This window comes from Apteryx mantelli, chromosome 12 (genome assembly GCF_036417845.1).
Source record: "Apteryx mantelli isolate bAptMan1 chromosome 12, bAptMan1.hap1, whole genome shotgun sequence".
NCBI classification, from domain to species: domain Eukaryota; kingdom Metazoa; phylum Chordata; class Aves; order Apterygiformes; family Apterygidae; genus Apteryx; species Apteryx mantelli.
Genome location: NC_089989.1, coordinates 22,929,018 through 22,953,791, shown reverse-complemented (window position 1 = coordinate 22,953,791; position 24,774 = coordinate 22,929,018). Strand labels below are relative to the sequence as shown.

General features: G+C 46.7%; 1 protein-coding gene across 16 annotated transcripts in view; it reads left to right on the top strand.

Annotated features, from left to right (window-relative positions):
• FOXP1 (forkhead box P1) overlaps positions 1 to 24,377 on the top strand; it is a 385,930-nt gene extending 361,553 nt beyond the window's left edge. For 9 of the 16 annotated variants that reach the window (XM_067303481.1, XM_067303477.1, XM_067303478.1 and 6 more), the window contains 7 exons: positions 3,466 to 3,858; positions 4,513 to 4,614; positions 8,647 to 8,768; positions 10,763 to 10,832; positions 12,773 to 12,811; positions 14,153 to 14,319; positions 19,556 to 24,377. In XM_067303481.1, the coding sequence (XP_067159582.1) occupies positions 3,466 to 3,858; positions 4,513 to 4,614; positions 8,647 to 8,768; positions 10,763 to 10,832; positions 12,773 to 12,811; positions 14,153 to 14,319; positions 19,556 to 19,700 (1,038 nt within the window). In that variant the 3' untranslated portion in view covers positions 19,701 to 24,377. Of the gene's footprint in view, positions 1 to 3,465; positions 3,859 to 4,512; positions 4,615 to 8,646; positions 8,769 to 9,146; positions 9,263 to 10,762; positions 10,833 to 12,772; positions 12,812 to 14,152; positions 14,320 to 19,555 lie in introns of those variants that run through there. The other 7 variants (XM_067303484.1, XM_067303483.1, XM_067303486.1 and 4 more) reach the window with 7 other exon arrangements.
• The last annotated feature ends 397 nt before the right edge of the window (positions 24,378 to 24,774 follow it).

Genomic DNA, 24,774 nt, shown 5'->3' with positions numbered 1-24,774 from the left:
TGGCTCGGTCTTCACCTTTAAGAGGAAGAAGTGGCCGTTTCTTGAAGGGAAGGTGAATAATAAAATGCTAAGCAGGATATTGAACACTGAAACAATTATAGCACTTCTGATTGTTAAGTTAAAAGAGTATGAGGTACTATTCTTTTAAAAAAAAAAAAAACGAACAAAACACCTAACAACTTTCAGTGGTTGAATTTGCAGAATTTTGGGGACTTAAAACTATTTTTTAGGGTTTGGGTTTCTTTGGGATTTTGTTTTTGGTTTTTTTTAATAAAAAGGTGAAAGAAATCTTTCCCCCTCCCGCCCCCCAGTACAAACATTGCAAGAAGGTTTAACCCTTTGGAGTGAGGGTTGTGCTGCCCCACGTACGGGGAGGACGCCCCGTTTCGTGTGCCTTGCCGCGATGCGAAAATTCTTGCTCATTAAAATGCTAGCTTGGTGACTTCTGCTCACTACCCTCTGGCAAAAATGATACCTCGTCCAAAAATTGCAGTATGTGGGAAACTAGCTGTGTACAAAATACCAGTGTGAACAACTTTTCTAATCATAGTAACTTGTTTTTAAATAGCAAATGCAAACAGTGAGAAACTGTGTAGAGTTTCCATCAGGAAAAGAAACCCTCCCAGTCCAATCCCTTCCTGATCTTTGCCCTGCGTAAGCATCTTTAGCAGCCAGCAGCACAGAGCCAAGGCGCTTTCTCAGCTGTAACTGGTGGCAAGATTAAGATTTAATAGTTTACAAATAAAATTAATATTTTAAGATTGCAACAAAACCAACACCATTCATAATTTGTTATTCTGCTCTAATTCACAGCTGATTTTTAAGTCTTCGCTCTGTAGATAACAAAGAAAGCAGCAATGCAAGCCTGAGAAGAGAGAATAATCTTCTTTTGCCTTCCGCTATTTTGTATTTTGGTAATATCCCTGGCAGGGATTGGACCCCTGTTAGAAGAAGGGAGGGTGTCTTCAAAAAAAACATAAAAAATAGGGAAAACTTTGCTAGCAGTTGACAAGGTCGTCTTTCATTAACTTGTTGGTTCAGTCTCTCGCGCGGTTGTTGGAGGTGAAATACAGTATACTCGCGCTGTTCCAGCTTTTTGTTCTTTCTTTCCTCGCAGACTGCAGTCATGTTTAATTTGGAAACTGGGCTCCTTTGGCAAATTAGCAATTAGAACAATTTTGTGGGAATATGTATATGTGTCATTAGTTTTCCTGCAAATTAATAGCGAGAGCAGAGGTCAGGCAGAAATTTTCCACTTGACTGCAGCTCCTCTGTTGAGATTTGGCACTTTGTTTTGGAACGGCCTCAGCTGCTCAAAGCCACAGTCTTCCTTTAGGAACTGTCTTTTAATTAGTTTACCTCATAGCCATTATTACAAATATTACTGCCTCCCCTCCTTGAAATAAAATTACTGTTTCTACAAAAATATTCCAGTGACATCTTGCACCACTGCACATTGATGGTGGGGTCACTCGGATGCAGCGTTTAATCATCAGATCACCTCCGTAAGCATCTCCTAATTAGAGTCCTTACAATACAATTTTATCTGGTAATTAGCTGAGATTGGCTGCTTCCTCTGCAGCTTATTAGCGGCGGCCCGGCAGCGGGCGCGAGTCGCGGTGTCGTTTGTCGAGCCCCTGCGAGCCCCCCGCGCCGCTCGTCCTCTCCCGCCGCTCTTCCCGGGCGCTACCTGCGCTGGAAAGCCGCGGGAAATTTAACTCGGGTCTCGAAGCAGGGCAGTGCTGACCTTTGCGGATTCCTTCTTGCGGGTTTTCTGGTAGGAACGGATTAAATGTTAAGTTTTTAACTGCCTGGGAACAGGCATCCGACTCTTTTGAAACGGGGCGGTTTGAGCTGCAGCGATGATGATGCCCGTGATCTTTCCAAGGGGAGGGCCCGGCTGCCGAGCTCCTGCTGCAGCCCGGCCCTTAGCATTGGTGCAGATTTGCTCGCAGTTATTGGACTGTTAAAACGTCCATTGAGAAACTGAGATAAAATACAGTAGATTTGACTTCGTGGTGAGACCTGTCAGTTGGACTATTATTATTGCCACTGGTCCTTTTATCGTACGTAATACTTGGATAGATGGATAACAGGAGGACATTGCCATGCACGTATCCCTAATCAGCATCCTTAAATCAAGCCAGGCTCCGGACGGACTCGGTCCCCCGGCGGGCACGCTCGTGTGCCGTAAGCGCCGCAGGAACGCGCTGCCCTGCGGCAGCCGGGGTTCGCGTGCGCCTGTGCCGACGGCGCTTAGCGGCTCGCCTCTCGGCACCATTCTCCGGGAAATCAATACCTGTGTTTTACTGCCGTCCGCGATCGTTTCTCTAACGTTAGAGCCCTTTATTTTCCACTACCTTTGTTTCGGACGGATCCTATTATTTTTCTAAAGAAAAGTTATTTGTGGCTATTAATTCATATGAGGGATGCTAATAGGAGTTTTCTTATCTGGCTGCTTTCATAAGAGGAAAATTAATACAGCATCTTAGGGATAAACACGAGCTGTTTGGGGGCCTATCTGTAGAGTGCGCCTTGCCTCCGTTTGGAAAGGTTTCATGTCCGGTGAAAAAGGAATTTTAATCATGAGCAAAAGTTGTAAAACTCTGTCCCTGTTAAATTCAGCGGGAATTCTGCTACCGACTTCAATGGGGTCAGGGTTTCGCCAATATTACGTGCGAAACGGCCTCAGGGAAGGAAACGTGGAAGTCGTCAAAGAGCGCTTTTCGCAGGCAGCTTCCCTGGCTTTCGGAGATGGGCTCGTTCGCTCGAGGTGCCGAGCGCCGCGTTCCGGCCGGCTCGGGGAGGCGTGCGGGTGCTCGCCCTCTCCCTCGGGCTGGGTCCCAAAACCGGGCGAATCGTACCTGGGTTGGATGCCCGGTCCCAGGGCGGGGGCGTTTCTGCTGCCGTGGGCGCCGGTGATTAATTAAATTATCCCGGAGTTAACCTAGTCAGGGCTTTGCTTTTAAAAGGGATGAAGTTGCATGAACAGGGAAGGGGGAATAGAATAAAAAAAGCCCAAACGCTGAAGAGAGAGATTGCGTTCCCTCCTGGTGCGTCCCTGGGAAAACCTGGCCTTTCGTTTTCAGCCTGACGCCTTCGATGCAATACCCAAGAAGGCGGATTAGAGGCCAGGCCTAACGATAACGCGGAAACCAGAGATGCGTGGCGTTTAGATTGCGAAATAATGGGACTAAAATAAGATATTAAGACGATATACGCTGTGAGAGCTTTCTTGTTTTAAGGTTTAGGTAAAAATCCTCAATTTGGAGTGCTGGCAGCAGGCGTTTTTTGCTTGCTGGGCTGCTTTTTTTTATTATTATTTTTTTTAATATAACTGGGAATGGCATATTTGTTTTCCTCTTCGATGGAGATGGTGCAAGCTGCTGGCTGGCGCCGCGGGCCGGCCGTGCCGCCGTGCCCCGCGCGCCCACGCGCCCGCCGCTCTCTGCTTTGCCCCCGCAGCTGAACCTGGTGTCCAGCGTCACGCTGTCGAAGACGGCGTCGGAGGCGTCCCCGCAGAGCTTACCTCACACCCCGACCACCCCGACGGCGCCCATCACTCCCGTCACCCAGGGGCCCTCCGTCATCACTACCACCAGCATGCACAACGTCGGACCCATCCGCCGGCGGTACTCGGACAAGTACAACGTCCCCATCTCGTCAGGTAGCGCGCGGCCCCGGGGCGCCGGCGCGGCCCGGCCGCTGCCCCCGCGCCGATTCCCCCCGCGGCGCTGCTCCACCGCGGTAATAACGGAGCGACGCTGCTCTTATTCAGCAGATATTGCCCAGAACCAAGAGTTTTATAAGAACGCAGAAGTCAGACCGCCGTTCACGTACGCGTCTTTAATTAGACAGGTAAGCGGAGCCGGGCGCACGCCTTCGGATTAGGGAAGAACGTGTCCCTCTATGTGCACGCTCGGGATTAAATAGATTTAAAAACCTTTGGTGTGTAAGCATGCTCAAATGCTCAAACCTTTACTATAAGGGTTTTTAGAACTGCAATATATAACATAATTGCTTTTGATTAAGTATTACAATACGATGTGATTATTAGGAAATTCATTTCACACAACAGTGAAAATGAGCCTGTTTAAAGATGGCAAGTCAATTATCACAAGCTACAGTAATCTCTGATCCCTAGAATTAATCTGAGCTCTAAATAATTACTGAGCTTTAATCAGCTAGTGAAATGTTTTGCATTTCTCTTTGATTCTGCTTTATGAATGACTAATAAATTAATATTTCTGTAAGGAAACAGAAATAAAAACTCAAAACAATTAGATAATTCCATTTTGAATTTTGCCACTGAACTGTTAAATACAGCCATTAATCTTAGTTCATATTGTGAAAACCCTCCTTTGGATGTTTTGCTCCATATCTCTTTTCTTCCCTTCCTTCCTTCCTTCCTTCCTTCCTTCCTTCCTTTTCTTTTTTGTATTTGGTTAAAGTAAAGCTGTAAGCGCGTTTTGCACTGGCTTGGTCCTAACTGATCTCGCTTTGCTCCGCCAGGCCATCCTCGAATCCCCGGAAAAACAGCTAACACTAAATGAAATCTACAACTGGTTCACGCGAATGTTCGCCTACTTCCGACGCAACGCGGCGACGTGGAAGGTAAGCCCATCCGGCCGCTCGCGCCGCTCGCCTTCGCCGCGCTGACCCGCGCGGAGGAGGCACCGCTGGTGCCGCCACAAATCGCAACGACGCGGGGACGCGCAAATTGAGACCGGCAGCTTTGACACGCGCTGGGCGCCTTATCTGCGGGAACGATTCGATATTTGGCGGAAAAATTCCTCTGCCTTTGAAAACCACTAATTGAATCCCCGTTATTGGCTTTTATGTTCGGTGATTATGCCGCTGGTTCCTCTGTGTGGTTGCTGCTAGCAGTGAAACTCCAGCCCTTCAGCTGGAACATATTAAAAAAAAAAAAAAAAGAGGTAAAGTTCTTGTGTCAGTAGAAGATATACTGCTTGTCGTTTTAGTTGCACAGACTGTAATCACGACAACCTCTTTCTTCCTAGGATCTATAGATAAGTGGATTTCTTTCCTCAGTCGGTTGGCTCTCCGCTGCATATACGGATCTGTTAAAAGCTTCCTTTTTTCTTTTTTTTAATAACACAGAAGTTTGTTGAACACCATACTTGAGAAGCAAGCCCCACAATAAGAAATTGTTTAACAGAACCAAAAACTTGATTTTGGCACCTTAATATCTTACCATAACCATCTCTGATGCTATTAGATAAGAGGTTTGGGGAGTTAATTTTATTTTATATTTTGGGGGCCGCTCCTTCCCTTATATACAGTGTGATAATAGCTTCACTACCTTCTCAAGCAAGTGCAATTACTAATGAATGAACCAAATAACAGGATCTTGTATTGCAGTAGCAATCACACCGCAGCGCTTTGAGTCTCTCTCAGTCTAAGAACTCTGTTGCTCTCAAACGTACAGCACTCAAGGGACCCGGTCGGATGCGGGTGTCCCGTACCTGCTGTTTCGTCAGCTCTTTTTGTTTTGCCTGTCTCATCCTGCATTTAGGATTAATTCCTTTAAAGGATGGACCTGGAAACGTTCCTTGGACATTAGCTTGCTTTTAGCAGTATGTTTTCCTTTTAAATCACATCGCAGGGCAATTCTCTAAGTTTTCAGCCTTGGTCTGTAAGCTCTTATATTCAGGAAAAGTCTCTGATTGCTGCTTTGATTCTTTCTTCAGTTGGAAAACATGAGCAGCGTTTCACTTTGCAGCCTCCTTATGATCCAGAAAGGAAATTAACTTTCCCTGATTTGAGATCCTTTTAGACCTGCCCGTCTTTCGCCGCTGGAGCGGTTCCAGGAGGACTTTGCAGCAGCCGCAGGTGTGGGTGCTCAAGCAAAAACCCAGTCCGACCCCTGCAGCAAGAGGGGGAGCGTGTCCTCCGAGGCTCCTTTTGGGAATGAGCTCAGGGCCTCGTGCAAAGCCCGGGCGCAGGAGCCGCGTGGCCTTGCAGCGCGCTGACGCGCAGGGGACCTGGCGCGGGTGTTCGCTGCCCGCACGCAGGAGGAAGAGCTTCCCCCCCCGGCTCCTCCACGCCTGGCACACGGGACGTCCGCTTGAAGGAGCTCAGGTCTCTCACGCCAGCCTTCGGGAACAGCGGGGATGAAAACGCGGCTCCAGCTTGGCATGACGTGAAGCCCCCGGGGCTCTGAGCAAGCGCAAGGGGCTAATTGCAGCGTCAGAATAACTTGAGTCTATACGCAGGGATTCGCACTCACCTTCCGTTAATGCTTAGCTGTCGCTTGGGTCAGCGTTCCCCAAGTTTAGGGTCAGGGTTTGGTGTGGGCAAGCTTCCCTGGGACCGCTTTCAAAACCACAGAAAGGCACGGGAATAAAGACCTATGAAAAACGAACCTCTTTCCCAAAATGCAGTACAGCAGAGCCTGAGCAGTTATTAAAATAGCAAACCCTTTCATTTGCTACATTCAAGCATGTTCAGGGTAATTTTTCTGCAAAAGTGGCTTGCGTACAAATATTTTTAACAAGGTAAATATATAATCTTACAATAATAGCTCCTAATTTTTCTGTTAAGCTGATTGCTGAGGGAGCACTGTGAACCGGTTCTGACAGGTCAGAGGCAATGTCTGTTTGCTTTTATTTTTCGCAGTAATTTGCTGGCACTGAACTGCAGCCACGAGGCAAAGGCTGCAGGTGTGGCTCCGAAATGTTGAGGTATTGTTCGAATGAAACTGTTAGATAGCGAGAACCCAGAGGCGGGGGGAAGAAAATAATTTCTCTGTGATAAGTCCTGCAAACGAGTGATCACGTGGGAATGCAGGAAGCTACGGCAACGCTTTCTCGGTGTATTCGGCAAGAGCCTGCCCCGGCACCCCTCACAGTCAAGGGCAAGGCACACGTTGACGTCTGTAGCGCAAGAACAGGCTGTAAAAGATTTCCCCAGCTTTTACTGTATTTGAAGAACACCGCCACTATTTCTGCACAACTATGTGCACAGACACTGTTTACAAACTCAGCGGACTCACTTTACTGAACTCTGATGTGTGCGTCTGATCAACTGCCGCATTAACTACCAGATCAGCTTTCGCTGTGGGAAATAGTGTTTTTATTCTTGCGTTTCGCTCCAGACTTGACGCAGTTCCCATTTTCACAGGAAACTGCCCGCATGACACAGGCGCAGGCCCGTGGCGGGTTCCTCTAGCGCGGGCCTTGGCACCGCGGGGAGCTGCCCGGCCGGCGGCTTTTAGCCCCCGAGGCGTGGGGCGCTTTGCTCCGTCCCGAAATCGGGGGGTTTGCCAAAAATTTCACACCTAGTGAAATGCAGAAGATGTTAAAAAAAAAAAAAAATGAAAAAAAGCAGAACAAAGTAGCAGAAGAAAAAAAGCATCCCGAGCAAACATGTTGACTTTCTCCCAGGTTTCGGCTCCCCCCTGCCTTGCTCTCGGAGTAGAGGGAAGGGGAGAAGTGGCGAAGGACTCCTGGCCTTTCCCTCGCCGGCGCACACCGCCGCCTCTTAATTTGCATGACAAATGCGCTGTGCGTACCCTTTGTTTGCACAGCGATTTAGACATTCATGATTAGAGCTCCCTTTCGCCGTCCAGACCTGATGTTCATTAAAAAAAAAAAAAGGAAGAAGAAGAAGAAGACAGGAGGAAAAAAAATCGCAGTCTCGTGGTTGCCTGGGCCCAGGACCATGTGTCTGGCTGGCATCGCGCCTGCTAACGAGTCCACCAGATTGCCGAAATCGATGGTGCCAGCGATGATGGATGGAGCTTGTTCGCCGGCGTGTTCTCAGCGAGCGGCTTCTTCTGCTTCCGCTGCCTGCCGAGCCCCTTCCCGCTGCGCTGGGGGCGCCCCGCGCCCGCGTCCGAGCGGCTTCGCAGGGCGGGATTCGCCCCGAAAACGGAGAAGAGGCGGAAGGGATGCGACACGCCGCTCGGGGTCTAGCAGGGCCCCCGACGGCATTTCGGGCAGAGCAGAGGTGCAAAAGCACCGGCGCGAGGGAGCCGAGCGGCCGCGGGAAGGAGCATGGGGACGTTATCACGCCGCTTCCCAGAGCCCTCCTCGCCTTCCCGCTCGGCGGAGCCTCCGCTCGGCAGTCCGCCGGGAACGGGAGCCGACGTCCATCGAGGAGCACGCGGGGGAAGAGGCGCCGGGCCGCGGGGCAGGAGCCGCGGCAGCGCCGGCCCCGCTGCCGCCTGCCTGCGTCGAGCCGCCCGCCCTCGCGGGCCGTCGCTGCCCTGCTTTCACCGCTGCTTTCTTTTGCAGGAGGGGACGAGCGTCTCTGCGCCGAGCCCGCGTGCTTGCTTGGGAAATGCCCGAGCAATGTTCCTCTGTGTGTTGTGTGAAGGGCGCTCGCCTGTACGACGTGCATGTGTAAAATGATGGCTGTTCTCGTTTGCGCTGTGGATAATTGATAAGAATAACTTGCATTTCTAATCGTGGGTTTAAGCTTTTGTTTTTGTTTTGTCTTTGCAAAGTAAGATGTAAAGAGCTGGTGTGCGGGGAAGGCGAGCGGGTGCGGGGAGGGGACGGGGCACGGGCTTAACGTTGCAAAATGAGGGCTGTCAAGCTGACTGTGCTGCTGTTCTTGGACGATGATGAGCATTTTCTCATGGAAAGTTTTTGAATGTTTTCTCTTTTATACTTGCTGCAGAATGCAGTGCGTCATAATCTTAGTCTTCACAAGTGTTTTGTGCGAGTAGAAAACGTTAAAGGGGCAGTATGGACAGTGGATGAACTAGAGTTCCAAAAACGAAGGCCACAAAAGATCAGTGGGTATGTCCACCATGTTTGAACTTCTTAGCCTAGCTTGGATCATGCTTACAGTTTAACGTAGAGGCTTTTGGCTGCTAGCTGGTGTTAGACCAACCACAGGTGGTTTCGCATTGTTTCAGTTAAGGGAAACCAAGAAAAACATCTCATCACTACTGTTTGTATGCCCACCAGTACCCTGACCCTGCTTGCTTGGTGTTTGTTGCATCACATGCTAGTAGCTTGTAGGTGGCAATGCATATTAACCCTCACAAACCATTTGCTTATGCTTATTGCATTTTATTTTCTTTTTCCTTTTCCCTGTATTTGATGTCTGTTCTGTCCCCGATCCCGTGTCCCTTTGTTTCCACTTCATCTCCTTTGCTGCTGCTCTTGTCCCAGGGTGCCATTCGCACCAACCTCTCACTGCATAAGTGCTTTATCAGAGTAGAGGATGAGTTTGGGTCCTTTTGGACTGTTGATGATGAAGAGTTTAAACGTGGCCGTCATATTCAACGAGGCCGTCCTCGAAAATACTGCCCTGATGAAAACTTTGGCGAGCTTGTTGCACAGTAAGAGCTTTTACTTGCTTTAATTTTTTTTTCTGCTGTTGCTTTGCTTTGCATGATTTACCCATCTCATGTAGACTTGCATTTCACAAAATAGTGACATCACCTTTGCTGCTAAAGAAACTAAATTTTTGGTTGTTATGTGTATTTTGTGTGTCCTACTCTGATAATCCAAATGCCTGTAAAAATAACTCTACTTTGACATGTCTGTTAGAGTATTTGTTTATAGTGCAATGTAGACTAAAATAATTATCCACGTTAGTGCAGTTATGCTGCTGTAGATCTGTCAGGAAGACAGATATATGTCAGGAGGGGTTTCAGATAAGTTTTAGTTTTGATGTTTTCCTTTGCTTTCAGTTGTATGCCTTGTTTTGCAGCTCTTAAGCAAAAAATGCAATTAGGTACTTAGAAATGCCGAATTACCCTAAAAAAGTCTGAAAGTGCAGTGAGACCAGCTGTAGAGGCTATAAACAGTAGGCCATCTTGTGTCTACAACAACCACTCTCAAATACTCCTAGGGTTCCCAAAGCAATTTTCTTTGACCTTTACTCGAAGGCCGTCTCTCCAGAACAACTGATCCTTGTTGGTCCCTGTGGGAGGGGGTCAGTTAAGACTGCTCTCACCGTGATTTATTCCCACATGCCAAAAAAAATAATAATAATAATTAAAAAAAACGTGCCCAGCGAGTGATAAAACTTTTTGGAGATTTTTTTTTTTGCATTGCGACATCCTACCTAGTTTGTCGTTGAAGACGTTTTTTTCTCCCCAAGCGGGACGGGTGATTTTTAGATGCCCGCTAAAGAGAGAGTGGATATGCCTGGTGTTTATTTCCCTCAAATCCGGCCCCGTATGAAGACTTAAGGTGACTGAAGTGCGGGTGCAAACGAACACACCGGCATAATTTTTGTTGAACTGGCCTTTCAGGCAGCGCGTGCCTGGCGGGGAGTGACGAGGCTCAGGAAACCAGAAACCTCAAATCCTTTCTCGCCCCAGTCCCCCTATTCGGTCGCCAGGGATTCTGCTGCCAGCCACCTGGGGGACGATTTGCCTCGTGGAGTGTTTAAAATATCCCGCGGTGCTTTTAATCAGAGCCTCCTTACGATGGACCTTTCTTTGCATGGCGACTGACTTCTGGCCATGACGAGCGTCGGGGAGTTTCTCCCCGGCGCAGCTAAAACGAGCAGAGCTGCCCAGATGTGACGCCAACGCAGGGTAGTAGAGCACGTGGCGAGGTAACTTCTAGAGGAGGTGATGCTCCCTGTTTAGTGCAGGCAAATACGATAACCATAAAACTCAGATTAAAAAAAAAAAGAAAGAAAAGAAAGAGAACTTGTGTGAAAGAAAATCTCAGCTCTAGTTTTCTGGTGTGGGAGGAAGCTTTACATGCTTGAAACACTCTCACAGGGGTTGGTTGCATTTAACTCTCCTTTTTATGTTTTTCTTATGCAGTAACCCTTCTCTTATTAAAAACATACAGACCAGCCACACCTACTGCACACCTCTCAATGCTGCTTTACAGGTAAGATTAATGACTGTAGCAAATATGCAACAGAGGCGTGTGTCTTCCCCACTCATTTCAAAATATATTAGCCTTGCTCTAATTAGATATTAAATTTTAATTCCGTTAAACTTTTTTCTTAAGTGCATAAAGCATCATAGTCCCTGGAGGCAAACACATATCAGGCTGCTTCAGCATTAGCTAGATGCTTAGCATTTTGAATATTGTGGCAAAAAAATTAAAAGTTCACTTATTAATATTTATCAGCAGTATCATAATTTCCATCCTCTTATTTCAGAATTTCACTTGAGGCAAAAATACCACAAGTGTAATTACTCTAGCACAGCTATTAATGTGCTGAATGATAGGATACTGTGCCACGTGACCTTCTATTGTTCGTGGGTTTAAAGAGAAAGCAGATCATTTTTCCCCCCTTTCTTTTATGGGCTATTTTTGCATATCTTTCCATTGTTGTTAAAAAATAAATGTTGCCATTTCTATGGAAAAAATGACAATTTTTGTTGGTTTAAAACGCATGATAATTGTAAGAGAAAATTTCTGTTTCTCATTCTGTGCATAGAAACACGCAAAATGTTGGTGCACAATTAATAACTCGCAGCATAAGAGTGTGTGTGTGTCTCCAAACCTTTTTTCATGTGTTACATATCAGGTTTGCTTTTTTTTTTTTCCCCTCCCTCCCCGCTTTATCCAAAATCCTGAGTCTGCCTCAAAAACCCCAGGTCAAGTCAGCGTTCGCTTGCTGGACCAAAGACACCGATGCGCTGTTGTACCCTGCCGGTGAATCTGCAGGGTGTTTTGCCTGGGGAGGGGTTTCGAGCCCCCCGATATAGCGAAACCCTGCCTGGCCGAGCCCTGGCCGTTTGTAGGGGGTTGCTTCTCAAGAAGTTCGCTGCAGGTTATGTTCTGGCTCCTGTGTGTTTGCTTGGGCAAGGGCATCTTGTGGAAGGCTTAGCAGCGCTTTTCTGAACCGAGAAACAGGTTATTAGGAGAAAAGTGATGTTCTGCATTTCTTCTAATGACTTGAGTTTATGCAGTAACTTCTGAAAAGCAAATGAAAGCATGTTTAAATGAAGCAACTGTAAATACCATTCATTAGTAACTTATTTTCCCTTGAGCCTTGTGAAGTGTGGTTTTTAAAGACTGCTTTGTCTCCTGAATAGTATTAAGATTACAAGCACATTTTGCATTCATGAGGCTGAAAGGCAAAAATGAAATGATCCTGCGTTTCTTCACATTGTTAGCTATGTGACTAATTTCAATTAATATGCTTATCGTATGGAACTGTCCGTGTTTTATTTCTGCAACACGTGTTGTTGTCGTCATCTCCATCCATTCTTGTCTTTTGTGATAACCTCCAAACCGTTTCCATTTCCCGCTTTCCCTGGAAGTGCCCTCAAACAGCGTTTGTACAAACCGAGCGGATTGAGAGGAGAATCTGGGCCAGATTTGCTTGGCTTTATGCATCTCCTCTAATAAACAGGGGCGGGGAAAAATTCTGCTCATTGCACCGAGACAAGACATCTTTTAGGTTTAAAGTACACCAGCAAGTTCCCCAATCCCCTGCCACTGGGTAGCGTTTAGGTCTGGGTGCAAAAATAGAGTAGTGTGCTCGTGTTGCCTATGACCATTGGGGAGAAAACGTTGAAATCGTTGATGGTGCACAAGATAACGCTTGCACGCCGACCTCGCTTGTGCAATACGCTTCCCTGTCTGAAACAGTGCAGTTTTACCTATTTTTGGTCAAATTAATAATTCACCAGCCACGCTCCCCTGGCGTTTGTGGGCATTTGCAAAGACCCGATTTTTGCACATCCCTGCAAATGCATCGGCCGTCCGTGGTCCGTCCGCGCTTCCAGGGGTGTCGGGGGTGGTTTTTTTTCCCCGCAGACCTCTCGCAGACCCCTCTGACGTCTCCTCCGTCTGTTTTCCCCCGCGGGCAGGGCGAAGACGCGGCGCTCTCCCCGCTCTGTGTGTGGAAGGTACGGGGACGCCGGCTGCCACCAGCGCGCTCCGGCCCCGCCGGCCACTCCCGGGGGGCTGCCCGGGAGTCAGACCCGGACTAGCTCCCAGCCCGGCCTCCTGGGCCCGGGGCTGGCGCCGTCGCTGGCCCTTCGGGGTGACCTTCGCCAGCATCGTTTTGCCCAGACAGCGCTGTCTGCCCGGGCTGATGCTTGCAAAAAAAAAAAAAAGAAAACAAAAAAAAAAAAAGGAAAAAAAACCCTCCCCCAACCCCCTGCTTTTATAGCAGATGCTGCTTGTGTCCCAGCTCTGCCCCAAAGAAATTGCTCTGCTGCAATTCCAAGTTGCCGCTGCGGGCGAAGAACTCGAGTCAGTGTTGTGCACGGCGCGGGAAACGCGGCCCCTCCTCAGCAGCCCCAAATCGCAGCGAGGTTTGCTCGTCACGCAGCTAAAAACAGCCCCCCCGCTCCCCGCGCTAGCTTTCCTCGCCTCGGGGCGCCGCCGAGCCTTTCCGCTCCCGCAGCGCCTGCCCGCGCCGGGCAGCACCCACGGCGGCCAGGCAGCGGTCAGCACGGCGGGAATACGGAGGGAGATATTTAGCAGTTCGTTCCCTTTCTGCAAAGGCTTCCAGTTAGGAAGTTAGCTGCAGCGGGCCTGCCTACAGTAGCCATTAGAACAAGGCAAAAACCCAAACGATCAGGTGTGTGAGAGCTAAGCTGTTAATGCTTGGAAGGGGGGTGGATTTGTCAGGATGCATTAGATTTTCCGTTTCCCCTCCAGTGAAGGTTTCGCAGGGGCGGGTTCGGTTCTCAGGTATATCCGTGCAGCTCCGGGTGATTCAGTCAGCGCTAAGGGCAGCTTTGCACCTGCGTCGCGGCAGAAGCAGAACTCAGCAGCGTTGCCCTCCTCCTTTGCGCCTCTTTGCTCTGGCACGACGGAGTTACTAGCTGAAGCGGGTTCTGATTTTTTCCTCGTTAACCTTTCATTAAACGCAAAAGCAAAAAAACAAACCCGAGACATAAAAAAAAAAAAACCCAAAGCCCCAAACATAATTTTGCAAAGTGAAGATAGGAAAAGCACATTTTATTTTTTCCAGGAGGTGCAATTCCAAATAGGGAGTGGAAAGCTTGGTTCTCTCTCAGAAGCCAATACAGCTACGAATGCATAAATCCAGATGTAAATTATATTAAATTTCCCTTGGTGGAATCAGTGTAATACCTATCAGAAAGCACAATATTTAAAAGAATCACTAACTGCAAATAACGTAGATGTGGAGAATGTTTTGGAATAAGTGACTCTGTTGTGCAATGTATAAAAACCTTAGTCCTGGCTCCTCATCTGTTTGTTTGTGTCCTTGGCAGGCTTCAATGGCTGAGAACAGTATACCTCTATACACTACTGCTTCCATGGGAAATCCCACTCTGGGCAATTTAGCCAGTGCGATGAGGGAAGAGCTTAACGGTGCAATGGAGCATACGAACAGTAACGGGAGTGACAGTAGTCCAGGACGTTCCCCTATGCAAGCGATGTAAGTACTGAAACGCGGCTTCGGAGTCCTTCCTTCGCACTTTGTCCATGAAGCTCTTCGACTGAGCAGCAGAAAGTGGAAATCTCCATTTCGGGATGCGCTTAGGTTGATTAGAACATAAAAGGGCCATTTAGCAACTTTCGCGTAAAGCCAATCCGCTCAATCCAGCCTGACAAGCACACGGAGCTGGAAAATTGTTAACTTGTTTGCAATTCTCTTCTTTAAATCCCGGACCACAGGGTTACACAACCTCTTAGGCAACTGCAGTTCTTTAAGAAAGATTTTTTGGTCCTTCAATCTGTGTGCGTGGGGCAGAGCTGGGAAATGGGCTTGTTCCGCGGGTTTAGAAAAAAAAACAAAAACACTTGACACGCAACGGTATCGCCGAGCGTTAATGATGGCGCACGCGAAGGTCTGCGTGATTTATAGATTGCTCTTAAAATATCAAAAGGAAAATTAATAGGAGCATCACAGCAGCAGACGGCAGTGTAATGAGTGCGTATATAACTCCTGCGCGGAGCAGGGGACGGCACCAGGGCAGCGAGCTCGCGCCGGGAAGGGCAAGGCAGGAAGGGAGCGATGCCCCCGTGGGGGCGTGCGGCATTTACAGGGTGACGGAGTGAGTTTGCAAAGCGGTGAATTCCCCCCGCCACCACCCTCAGATTCCATCCCGGGTAATTAGCAGCTGGAGAGGAAGCCGGAGTTTATAAGTCTTGCGGTTCTCAAAGTTTTAAGAACTGTCTGGGGCGGGTGACGGCCTGCGCGAGTAGCCGCGCGCGGGAGCCGCGCTGCCTTTCCGCTGGCTGCGCGCGAGAAGGGGCTGCAGAGTCCTTGGCCGCCCTGCCGCAGCTCGCCTTACGCCTTGAAAAAGAGAAACTAATTTGTAGCCTTTTGCTTCAAAGTAATTTGAATGAGGGATTTACAAAAGTAAGTCTAAATCAAAAAGTGGAAGAACATTAACCTAATACCACTGTGGTAATTAGTTGTGAAACTAATTAGCATTTAATGGCAAAAAAAAGTTTCCCACCTGCATAATGTGTTGTCAGAGGGGAGGGGGCACGAAGGAATCTGAAGCTCCGGGTGCTTTGATATTTCGGCATTTTAAATCAGTGCACAATGTGCTTTGAAAAATAAGCTTTAAAGATGGCAACATTCATTTTTAATTAATAATTAATTTTAACATTGTCTTTTACCATTTACTTCAAAACATTCAAATAACGTGTTTAGCTTTTCCAGTGGTTGTTTGTGCAGTATTAATTATCTTCCCCAAAGTAGCGCTGCATGACACACTTCCAGTCTATCACAGACGGATTCGTCTTGAGGCAGTGTTAGTCCCAATTTGTTTTGCTCTGCCCATGACCACGGAGGGCCGGAGCGAAGGAGGAGCGGAGGGATGTGGGGGTTTTTTTTCCAGAAATAAGGCTGCTCCCAAGGGTTCCTCCTGGCCTAACGGACAGGGATGAACGTTTATGATGTTGCGCTAATCCAAGTAATTATTTCTGTAAGTTCAAGGCTAGCGTGGTTCACGCACTTCTTGTTTCACCCGAGGTTTCGCTGGCTTGGAAGGGACTGTGAGGCAGGAGAAATAGCGGAGCTAGAGCGGGCTAGGACGTTTCGCAGAACCGCGCGTGGCGGTGGCCTTGGTTGCACTTAACAGTCACCTCTTTGCACACGGATAGCAGGGTGAGGGGCACGGAGCAAACACCGGAGGGAGAGAAGGGCGGGGGGAGGGAGGCCTCATTTTCATTATCCACCAGAAAATCCAATTTTCTGTTGTAATATGGAAATGATTGTTTCCTGAGTGTTTTCATTTTCTCAGGATTGGTAATATACGTGTTCTTTGCAGAACATTTCTTTTTGCTCAAGTAAAACGTGGCGAGGTGATGTTCCAGTACTGGCTTCTGAGCTTCCCCGCTCAAGTGGTGTTTCTACATAGCTCGAAGGGATCTAAAGGCAGAGCACCCTTCAGACGTCGCAGGGTTTACCCTGTTTACTAAATAGGGTCGTGAGTCAACGCCAGATTTCCAGGCGCCGCGCAACCTCTTGCTTTCAGGGAGCGGGCTTTGCTAATGACCTTCTTAATTTTTTTCTCAGAACAGATTTCCGTGTCGTGATGCAAATTATTTTTTGAACAATCTCAGCGTATTAGAATAAATCAAGCTCTAAACTTTATTGTAAGGTTTGGAGGACCTTGTTAACATGACAGCTAAGATGTCTAACACTTTAGCTGAAGTCTTATTACCGCTCATTCGTTTCCTTTTTATGACACATTGAACCACAGCTAGTTTTTTTTTTTTTCCTCTCTCTCTCTCTCTCTCTCCCTCCTTTTGAAACACTAGAAAGTAGTCGCATAATTACAGCTTGGGGACATAACACTTTCATCCTGATATGCTCCAAAGGTAGCCACAAAGCAAACCACTCCATGCTGTGTGCACCACCAGAACACAGTGGCTTTAAACAACAGTCAGCTTTATTAAAAACTCCTCTGTTCCCAGAGTGGACAAACAAAGGAATTACTCAGATGTGAAAAGAAGGGGAATCTGTGTTCAGCAAGGTTATTTATTGTTAACCCCTTCTGGAGCCTTCGGCATCTGCTGGAAAGGAATGTGCTGAAATTCTCCCGCTATAGAAAAGAAACGGGAACTTCTTCTTTTCTTTTCTTTCCTTTTCTTTTCTTTTTTTTTCGCCTACCCAGGCAGTTGCCTTCCCTGTAGTTGAGCGACTAGCTTTTCTTCCCCCAGATCTCAGGACTTTTGGAAGACGCAGGGACTCGGAGTTGCTTTGCCGAGCGGCCCGTGGGGGGCGAGTCCGGCGCGTGGGTAGCGGGCGGCCGGCGCTCCGGCCCTGCTCCGTGGCTCCGCGCGCGCTCCGAGCCGGGCAGCTGGCGTGCGCTGTGCTTCCCGCTCCCCGCGCTTCCCTTTGGGCCGGAGCGCCGGCCCAGGAGATGCCCTTCGGCATACCGGTGCTTCGTAAGGAACGGGCGCGCTCTCGTTGGGGCTGTGAAAGCTTTCCATCTGCGTTTTCCAAAATAACTATTAAAAAAGAAAAGCAAAAAACAAGCCTGGCAACAACCTCAACGACAGAAAGCCAACAAGCCAGGCTTTTAAATTAAAACAGCGGTAGAAAAGGTCACTGCCATGAAGAGAGTAGCACGCGCTTTATCGGTCGTTACGCGTAACCACCCTTTCCCCCTTCCCTTCTGTTTCTCATTTCACACTTTCCCCCAAGCGAGGGCCCCGCAGCTTATCCACAGTGTGGGTTTTCCTAGTGGCTGGTACGATCAGCGTCTGCTCGTGCTCGCTCGGGCCACGAGCCACGAGGCCGGTTCGCCCGTGCGGACCCCGAGAGCGCGGGAGCTCCTTGGCTTCAGCGAGGCTCTTCGGGGGCTTAAGCGCTTAGCTGAGTCTTCACCTCTCAGTTTTGAATCTTCTCCCCCCTCCCTGTCTGTTTTTTTCCCCCCTTTTTCAACAGCTATGTCAAATGGCGCGTGCGTGCGGATCCTCCTTGGTGGTGGGGTCCCCTCTCCCCACGGTCCTTGTCTGGTGGGGCTGCATGGGGCAGTGAACGCCCAGGCATCGATCCAGCCCTTGCCGGCTGGAGAAGTTGCAACGCGCCGGGCCTCGAAAGGCGTTCACAACTTATGGAGAAGTGTGCAGTCAGCAGCTGAGACGCTTCCCGAGCTGCTCCAGTCCCCAGCTGAAATGAATAAATAGGGACCGACGTAGCTCTACGCCGTATGCGCTGCGCAAGCGAGCGGCTGATCCGCTCCGATCTCCTGAGCTAGGCGAGGTTGCTTCTGGCTGCTGCGCTGGGTGCGGAGAGCGTTTTTCCCTGTTCGGTGATTTATTCCTCCTGTCCGTCAGTGCAGCGGAGTACAGAAAGTATTGTCGTTCCTACCTACACAAAACATAAAATAAAACGCCGCTATTTTAAATCATTCATTCTGAAGCAGCGCTGCGCGAGGAGCGAGGAAGTTCTTGCAGTGGATGTTTGCCCTTCAGATTAGGTTTTCGCGTAGCCTGCGTGAAGGGGTTAAATCAGACCGCGTGCAGAATATCCAAGGCTCGAGGAGGTGGATATCAACTCAATGAGAGACAGAGTGGGACTTGAACTCATTAACACTTTATTTTAAGGGATTGCCTACAACATCAATTATTTAGGAAGCAAACAGGGTCTCCGTTGCTGTGTCGCATTATTAATACTTGGTAATGTCAATAAAATCCTACTTTCCTCTAAAGTCCCACCAACAAGACACTATTGACTCACATGGCTATTTTACATTTCAAAAGCTGCCGAACCAAAAAAGAAGGTAATTTGTATTTGTATAGGATTTGTTGTAAATATGATTTACGAACAACATTTTTCAATTGTTATCATACCCGTTTTGAATGACCAAGCCCCGTTCCCCTGCGGGTTATTCATGTGCTATTCCGTAATGAGAAATTTGGCAGATCTCATCTCTTTAGTACATCCTTGTGCCCACCATGAGCTGGGGATCATGTTCTGCCTTGTTTACAGCTGACAGCGTTATTATTCTCGTTAGGACTGTGCTTTCTTATCGCATTGTTGTGTTGAGCAAGCCTTTTCCTCTCTGTTTGTGTTTCCTGGCAGGGCTTTTCTTCCCTTATTGACAGTTTGTAAAAATATGCATTAATTTGGAGTTTAAAGCATGTATCATGGTGTCTCTTTGCTGTGTTTGCTTGAAGTTGATTAATGATAGACCCTCGCTTGGGGTCGTCCTCTGGAGAGTTGTCTCGCCGCTTGTGCATGTTAACGAGCGGCGCAGAACACACAGCGCGCGGCGGCGGCGGCGGCGAGCCCAGCCTCCACCCGCGCGCTGCGCCGTGCCGTGCCGTGCCGCGCCGTGCCGCCGAGCCGCTCCGCGCCTTTCCCGCTGCTCGGTGCCCTTATTTATCTGAAGATTGTATTAATCACCTTAATGTGTCAGCGGAGAGCGTTTTCTCTAAATCCCGAGAAGGAGACCCTGTGCAAGCGCTCCTCCCCGCGCGTTTTGCCCGGGAAGCGCGGCGGGCGCTTCGCGGGCGTCTTCGGTGGCAAGCGCAAAAGTGGAGGGTCTGCTCTTAGGCCCGGGTCCACGTGCTCGGAGGTGCCCGGCGCGCCACGTGCGAGTCCAGGTTCTCCCCAAACCCCGTCCACTGCCGCAACCGGTTTTACCGAGCAACTTGCTGATTTTTACCAAGCACCTTGCTGATGGGCTGTGCTTTCGTTTTTGCAGGCACCCTGTGCACGTCAAAGAAGAACCGTTAGACCCAGACGAAAACGAGGGGCCGCTATCCTTAGTGACAACAGCCAACCACAGTCCAGATTTTGATCACGACAGAGATTATGAAGACGAACCTGTAAATGAGGACATAGAATGAGTATGTCTGACATCATCATCCTGAGAATGAAGATTGGAAGAACACGTCAAATTTAGCTGTGAAATCTCTCCATTATTGTACAGTCTGGAGGATTCTCAGTCCACTTTGACAACTATGAAATATGTTAACTCTTAGTGCCATCAAGTATCCCATTTGGGAGTATTTTTGATTTTTCTACTTTTTGTTGAAAAAAGGAATTTGTACTCTGTGCATTGGATGGACTTGTTTGGTACTTGGGATTTTCCTCTCTTACAGTCAACATCAGTGTTGTAAATTTGCTAAACTGATTCACTTACATTTAGCAGCCAACTTTGGACTGCAGGTCCTGCCAATTTTGGACACTTGAGGACATCAAACTGAGCATGTACACCTGAACTGCAGATCAAGTCTTTGCCCAGATTTTAAGGATTCCAATGGACAACATATTTGCACAGTACTGCATGTTGATTATCACTGCCTTTACTCCATTTGTTTTTTGTTTTTTTGGTTTTTTTTTTTTTTGCTTCCATTTGGGATGGGGAAGGCCTGTGTGTGCACATGTGTGGATATGTGTGTGTGCGTGTGAGTGTGTATATCGGGGAGGGGTTAAAAGAAAAATTATCCCAAACTTTTTAATGTATTGCTTTTATTCCCCCGCCCCACTTCTCCTCTACCATTTTAAGTTCTGACCTCAGGCCTCAGCTGGGCCCAGGGCCTCTTGGAGGCTTAAACGTTTTCTGTACTTTGTGATGAATGTTAATAGGTGTTTTTATTATACGAAGCTGAATGTCATTGAATTGTTTGTAGTTTTTTCTGTCATTCATTCCAGTTTCCTTCAGATGCCACCATGTTTTCTTTAGCTATGGAAAACATTCCATTTCGGTGTCTCTTTTTGTGTTGTTGTTTTTTGAAAAGGTCCCAAATGCTGCACTATACATGTGGAAGGGTTGTCCAACGGAGAGAGAGAGGGGAATGAAGTACTGCAAGAATGAGAATGAATGACAGATGAACATAGAAACACTGTAGGAAGCAACACAGATTCATTCCACAAAGCAGTATTTTCTTTTTTTTTAGGTTTTGGTTTTTGATTTTTTTCTTTTTGGCAGCAACGGTGAATATTAGCAAATGCCACAAAATTGAACAGCACAAAGAAATGTATGCAGCACCAACAGAATTCACTTTATTAGAGGATGAATAGTACAGTGGCAGGTTCTCGGTTCTTTAACACGAGTTTTAATGGGTCAGCAAATCTTTCTGGAATATCTAAGATTACCGAGATGGGCACCTATACATTTATTATTACAATTCTTTTTTTTTTCTTTTGCATTTGCGTTTGCATTTGCAAATAGTGGTTGGAAAGATGACTTCATTAAATTGTTATTGTACGTGGCGATGTTTCACGGTTAAACATCAGTTCAGGATTGCTTGGTGGCATTAATCTGTTTGAATACAAATTAGATTTCAGATTGAACTTGTTCCGGGAGTTAATAAGGACAGAGCCCCACTAATGCTAAAGTGTTAATTTCAGCTGTGCAAATTCTGTACTGCAGTTAAGATGGTTATGCAATATCACACCAGCCAGTATCGAAACCTCGCGCTAGAAAACAGGAAATACAGGAGAGAATTCGCACCGGGGCTTGTTAGGCAAAGCTGGCAACGCTCTTCAAAGCAAACCTTACCTACCAAATTTGTCGTTATAGGTCAGTAAACCTTGGTCACCAAACACCGAAACGTTTTCATTCTGCAACCACTTTTCCGTCACTCATTTATTTATGTAGGACTGTAGCTTTTTTATTATTTCCAAAAGCCTTTCAGAGCTTAATTTATATTCTTCTTTGTACCTTTTTTCCTAAAATTACCAAAGATATTACACAAAGGTAAATTATGTTCTCTGTTATATGCTTTATCTTATGAAGCCAAATATCCTCTTATTGTTGATCAAAGGAGGCTGAAGAATTTAGAGGGAAATGACAAGATGTGGGCTATTGCTAACCTGAGAGGGAAACTGCTCCTTTATTCTAGTAAATTTAGAAGGCCAAGTAGATGTCTGAACCAAAGTTGTTACTTTTTATTTGCAATTCTTTACAGTGACCAAAACAGAATTCTGTAAAGAGGAATCGAGGAGAGCTTTTGAGGCTAAAACTAGGAAACAGTGTTACTAGCGGAGCTGTGAGAGGGGAGCTTGGCGAAAGCAAAGGCACGGTTGTTTTGCAGAAAATTAGAGTATCAGATAAAGGAGGCAGTTTAATAAAACACAGAAGAGAACAGAAAAGCTCCCACAATTTAACTGGACCACATAATAGTATTTCTAGAATTAAAAGAAAAATTTTTTTGGTCTTTGGTTTTACAGATTGTGTGCCACTTCTGTTTCGGGACTGTGCTAGGATGACTGCTTTAATTTGGGTTGATCTTGGCACATTTGCTCAGTTTTGTTTAGTTTTTGGTCAGCATTTTTCATAAGGAAATAACACTCCTGTCCACTCATAAGCTTTGGTACAAGAAATTTTATTGGCAGTTACTTTTATAAAACTCAACTCTGCTTTCTGTTTCAAAAACAAACAAAAAAAAGAAGAAAAAGGAAAAGAAAAAAAGGGCAGTCTGTGGTCATTTGAAACATTTTTTTTGTTTTTTTAAATTATATCCAGGCAGCTTCGTGACGTGCCGGCGGTAGCCAGATGGGGATCATGAGAATTGAGCCCTGTGCTTCTAAACTGAGTGGTTTGCTGGTTAGTTCGGTATTCAAAAGGGGATAAAAATCTGGTAGATTAGTTCATTCTCAGCATGTGTAGCTAGACATGAGTAAAGATAACAGCATGAGAAACTGTTAGTACGCATACCTCAGTCCAAACTGTTAGGGAATGAGTAAATAAAAAATACATTTCACTCAGTTGCACTTAGTTGTATGTCTTGCATGCTTAGTCTAAAGACTGTAGCAAAAATAAAAAAAATAAAAAAAGAGAAAAAGAAATAAAAAATTAGATTTTAACATATCTGGCAGGTGTCGCAGCCTTGCAGAAGAACCAACTGAAAATCTCAGGCTTTACATCAAGCAAACTTCACTATGATTTTTACAATTCTGATTCTGTATCCCTTTGGATATACAGTTGCTTCTTTAGGGAGGGGTTTATTATGTTGTACATATATATCCCACTGTGTCTGTGTGAGCCTTTGTCTTCTGGGGGGAGGGCGGGGAGGGCGGAAAGGTGGAAAGGTCCTTTTTTTAGATATCATTCCTCAAAAGGAATAAATGCAGACCTGTTTGTCAAAACACCTTTTGCTTTTTGTGCAACTGCTTTATATTAACTATACTAAAAAAAATAGCTTTGAAAAAAAAAAACTACTGTATGTAATGGAATTGCAGAATACGCTGCACATGTATTTTATTTAGTTATCCTTGCTTTAAGAATATTGGATGACATTTGCTGACATGTGGGAGAAAATCCCTGACTTTTTTTTTCAGCTTTTAAATTGTAACATAGTTGACAGATTTTTTTTCTCCTGTTATCATTGATCGAAGCATTTTTGTACAGTTTTTGTGTTTAAGCTGTTTTTTTGATACTTTCCCACCCCTTCTGTTATCTTACCACTGCCTTTTCTGGCTGTCTTAAACAAAGTTCATATATTTGAAAGGAAAAAAAAAAAAGTCGTTTAAAAAAAAATGTTTTTCTCCTGCTGCAGTAAATATTTTGCATGATGAATTCCAGGGTCACACTTTCAAAGTTTATCAGTGAAGTAGTGATTAATAATGGGGAGTGTCAAACTATTGAACTTTTGTATAAAAAAAAAAAACTTTACAAGGTGCCAAGATGTAAAGACAATTTGTTACATGTTTTTTTTCTCAAAGAAAAGCGTACATTATGAAAGTAGTACCATGTATCAGGTAAATCGCTGTCAGGAATGAGAGTCAAAGCCTTCCTTGTCCACAAAAAAAAAAAGTTTGTAAATGTAAAACCTGTTAGGTTTCTGCATTCAACTAGAGGTGAAATGAAAAATCAAGGCTTATGTAGAATAAGTGACCACAAAATATCACCTTTTCTGATTCTCGCTCGCAAGAGGTCAGCCACAATTCCCGTCATGCCCTCTCCCGGAGCTCAGGCTTTGGGCCGCGGACGGGCCAGGGATTCGGATTCTACAAATGTTGCAGATCATTAGATATTTTATATATATACATACATAAATATATATATATACAAAAAAAAGGTTTTTAAAAATAATTTTGATCTATTGTAGTTTTCAGATTGCCAATAATCTCACGTTCATTACAGCATGGAAGAAAAAAAACGTGTTTAAACTCTTTTTGAAACCCTTTGGTACCTTTGGTTTATGAACTCGGACCGAGTTTTTCGGTGTTTCAGGAGTCATTCAGCATTCGAGTCTTGCGAGGTGAATTTGCAGTGGAACGACTGCGTTTTAATGGGCCCAGAGCAGGTAACAAAGCATCTTCTACCCATAAGCCTTGATGAAAATGGTACAGTCCAGACTGTTAGCATGGTGCTTCGTGTGTATGTGCTGCCAGTAACGAGATTTTTTTTTTTTTTTTGATAAGGCATAAAAGAAACTCATTCCTTACATCAACTGTAATTCCATCATTCCATGTCTGTTGATACAGACAATAAAAAATGTTGTGTAGTCAGTACTAATTACTGACATTATAGCATTCTCAAATGCAATAAAAATGCTGGTTGTTCACACTGGTAATGCGAGTTGCCATGTCCTACGTTTGTGTTTGGTTCTTCCCCGAGCGACCCCCCCCCCCCCCCTCGCTTCGCCCCCGCGGGGGCCCCGGTCCCGGCGGGCGCCCGTCCTCGTGGCGTTGGGTCTGCCCGGCCGCGTTGGAGCCGGCCGCGGGTTCGGGCCGGAGCGCTGGAATCGGTGAAGACGCCGTCGTCGGGAGAATTCGCCCGCTTTTCCGAGAAGGTCCATCGGTGCTCGGCCGCGGGGTTCGCGGGGCGCTGAGGGGGTCTCCGCATCCGTCTCCGAGGGTGGAAGCACCAGAGAAGGGTTTGGGGACCTAATCTTGCGGATCCGTCCCCGCGCCGTGCCCTTGCGGGGGCTGCGCTAGCGCCTGCGGCGGGGAGGTTTTGGGTCACATCAC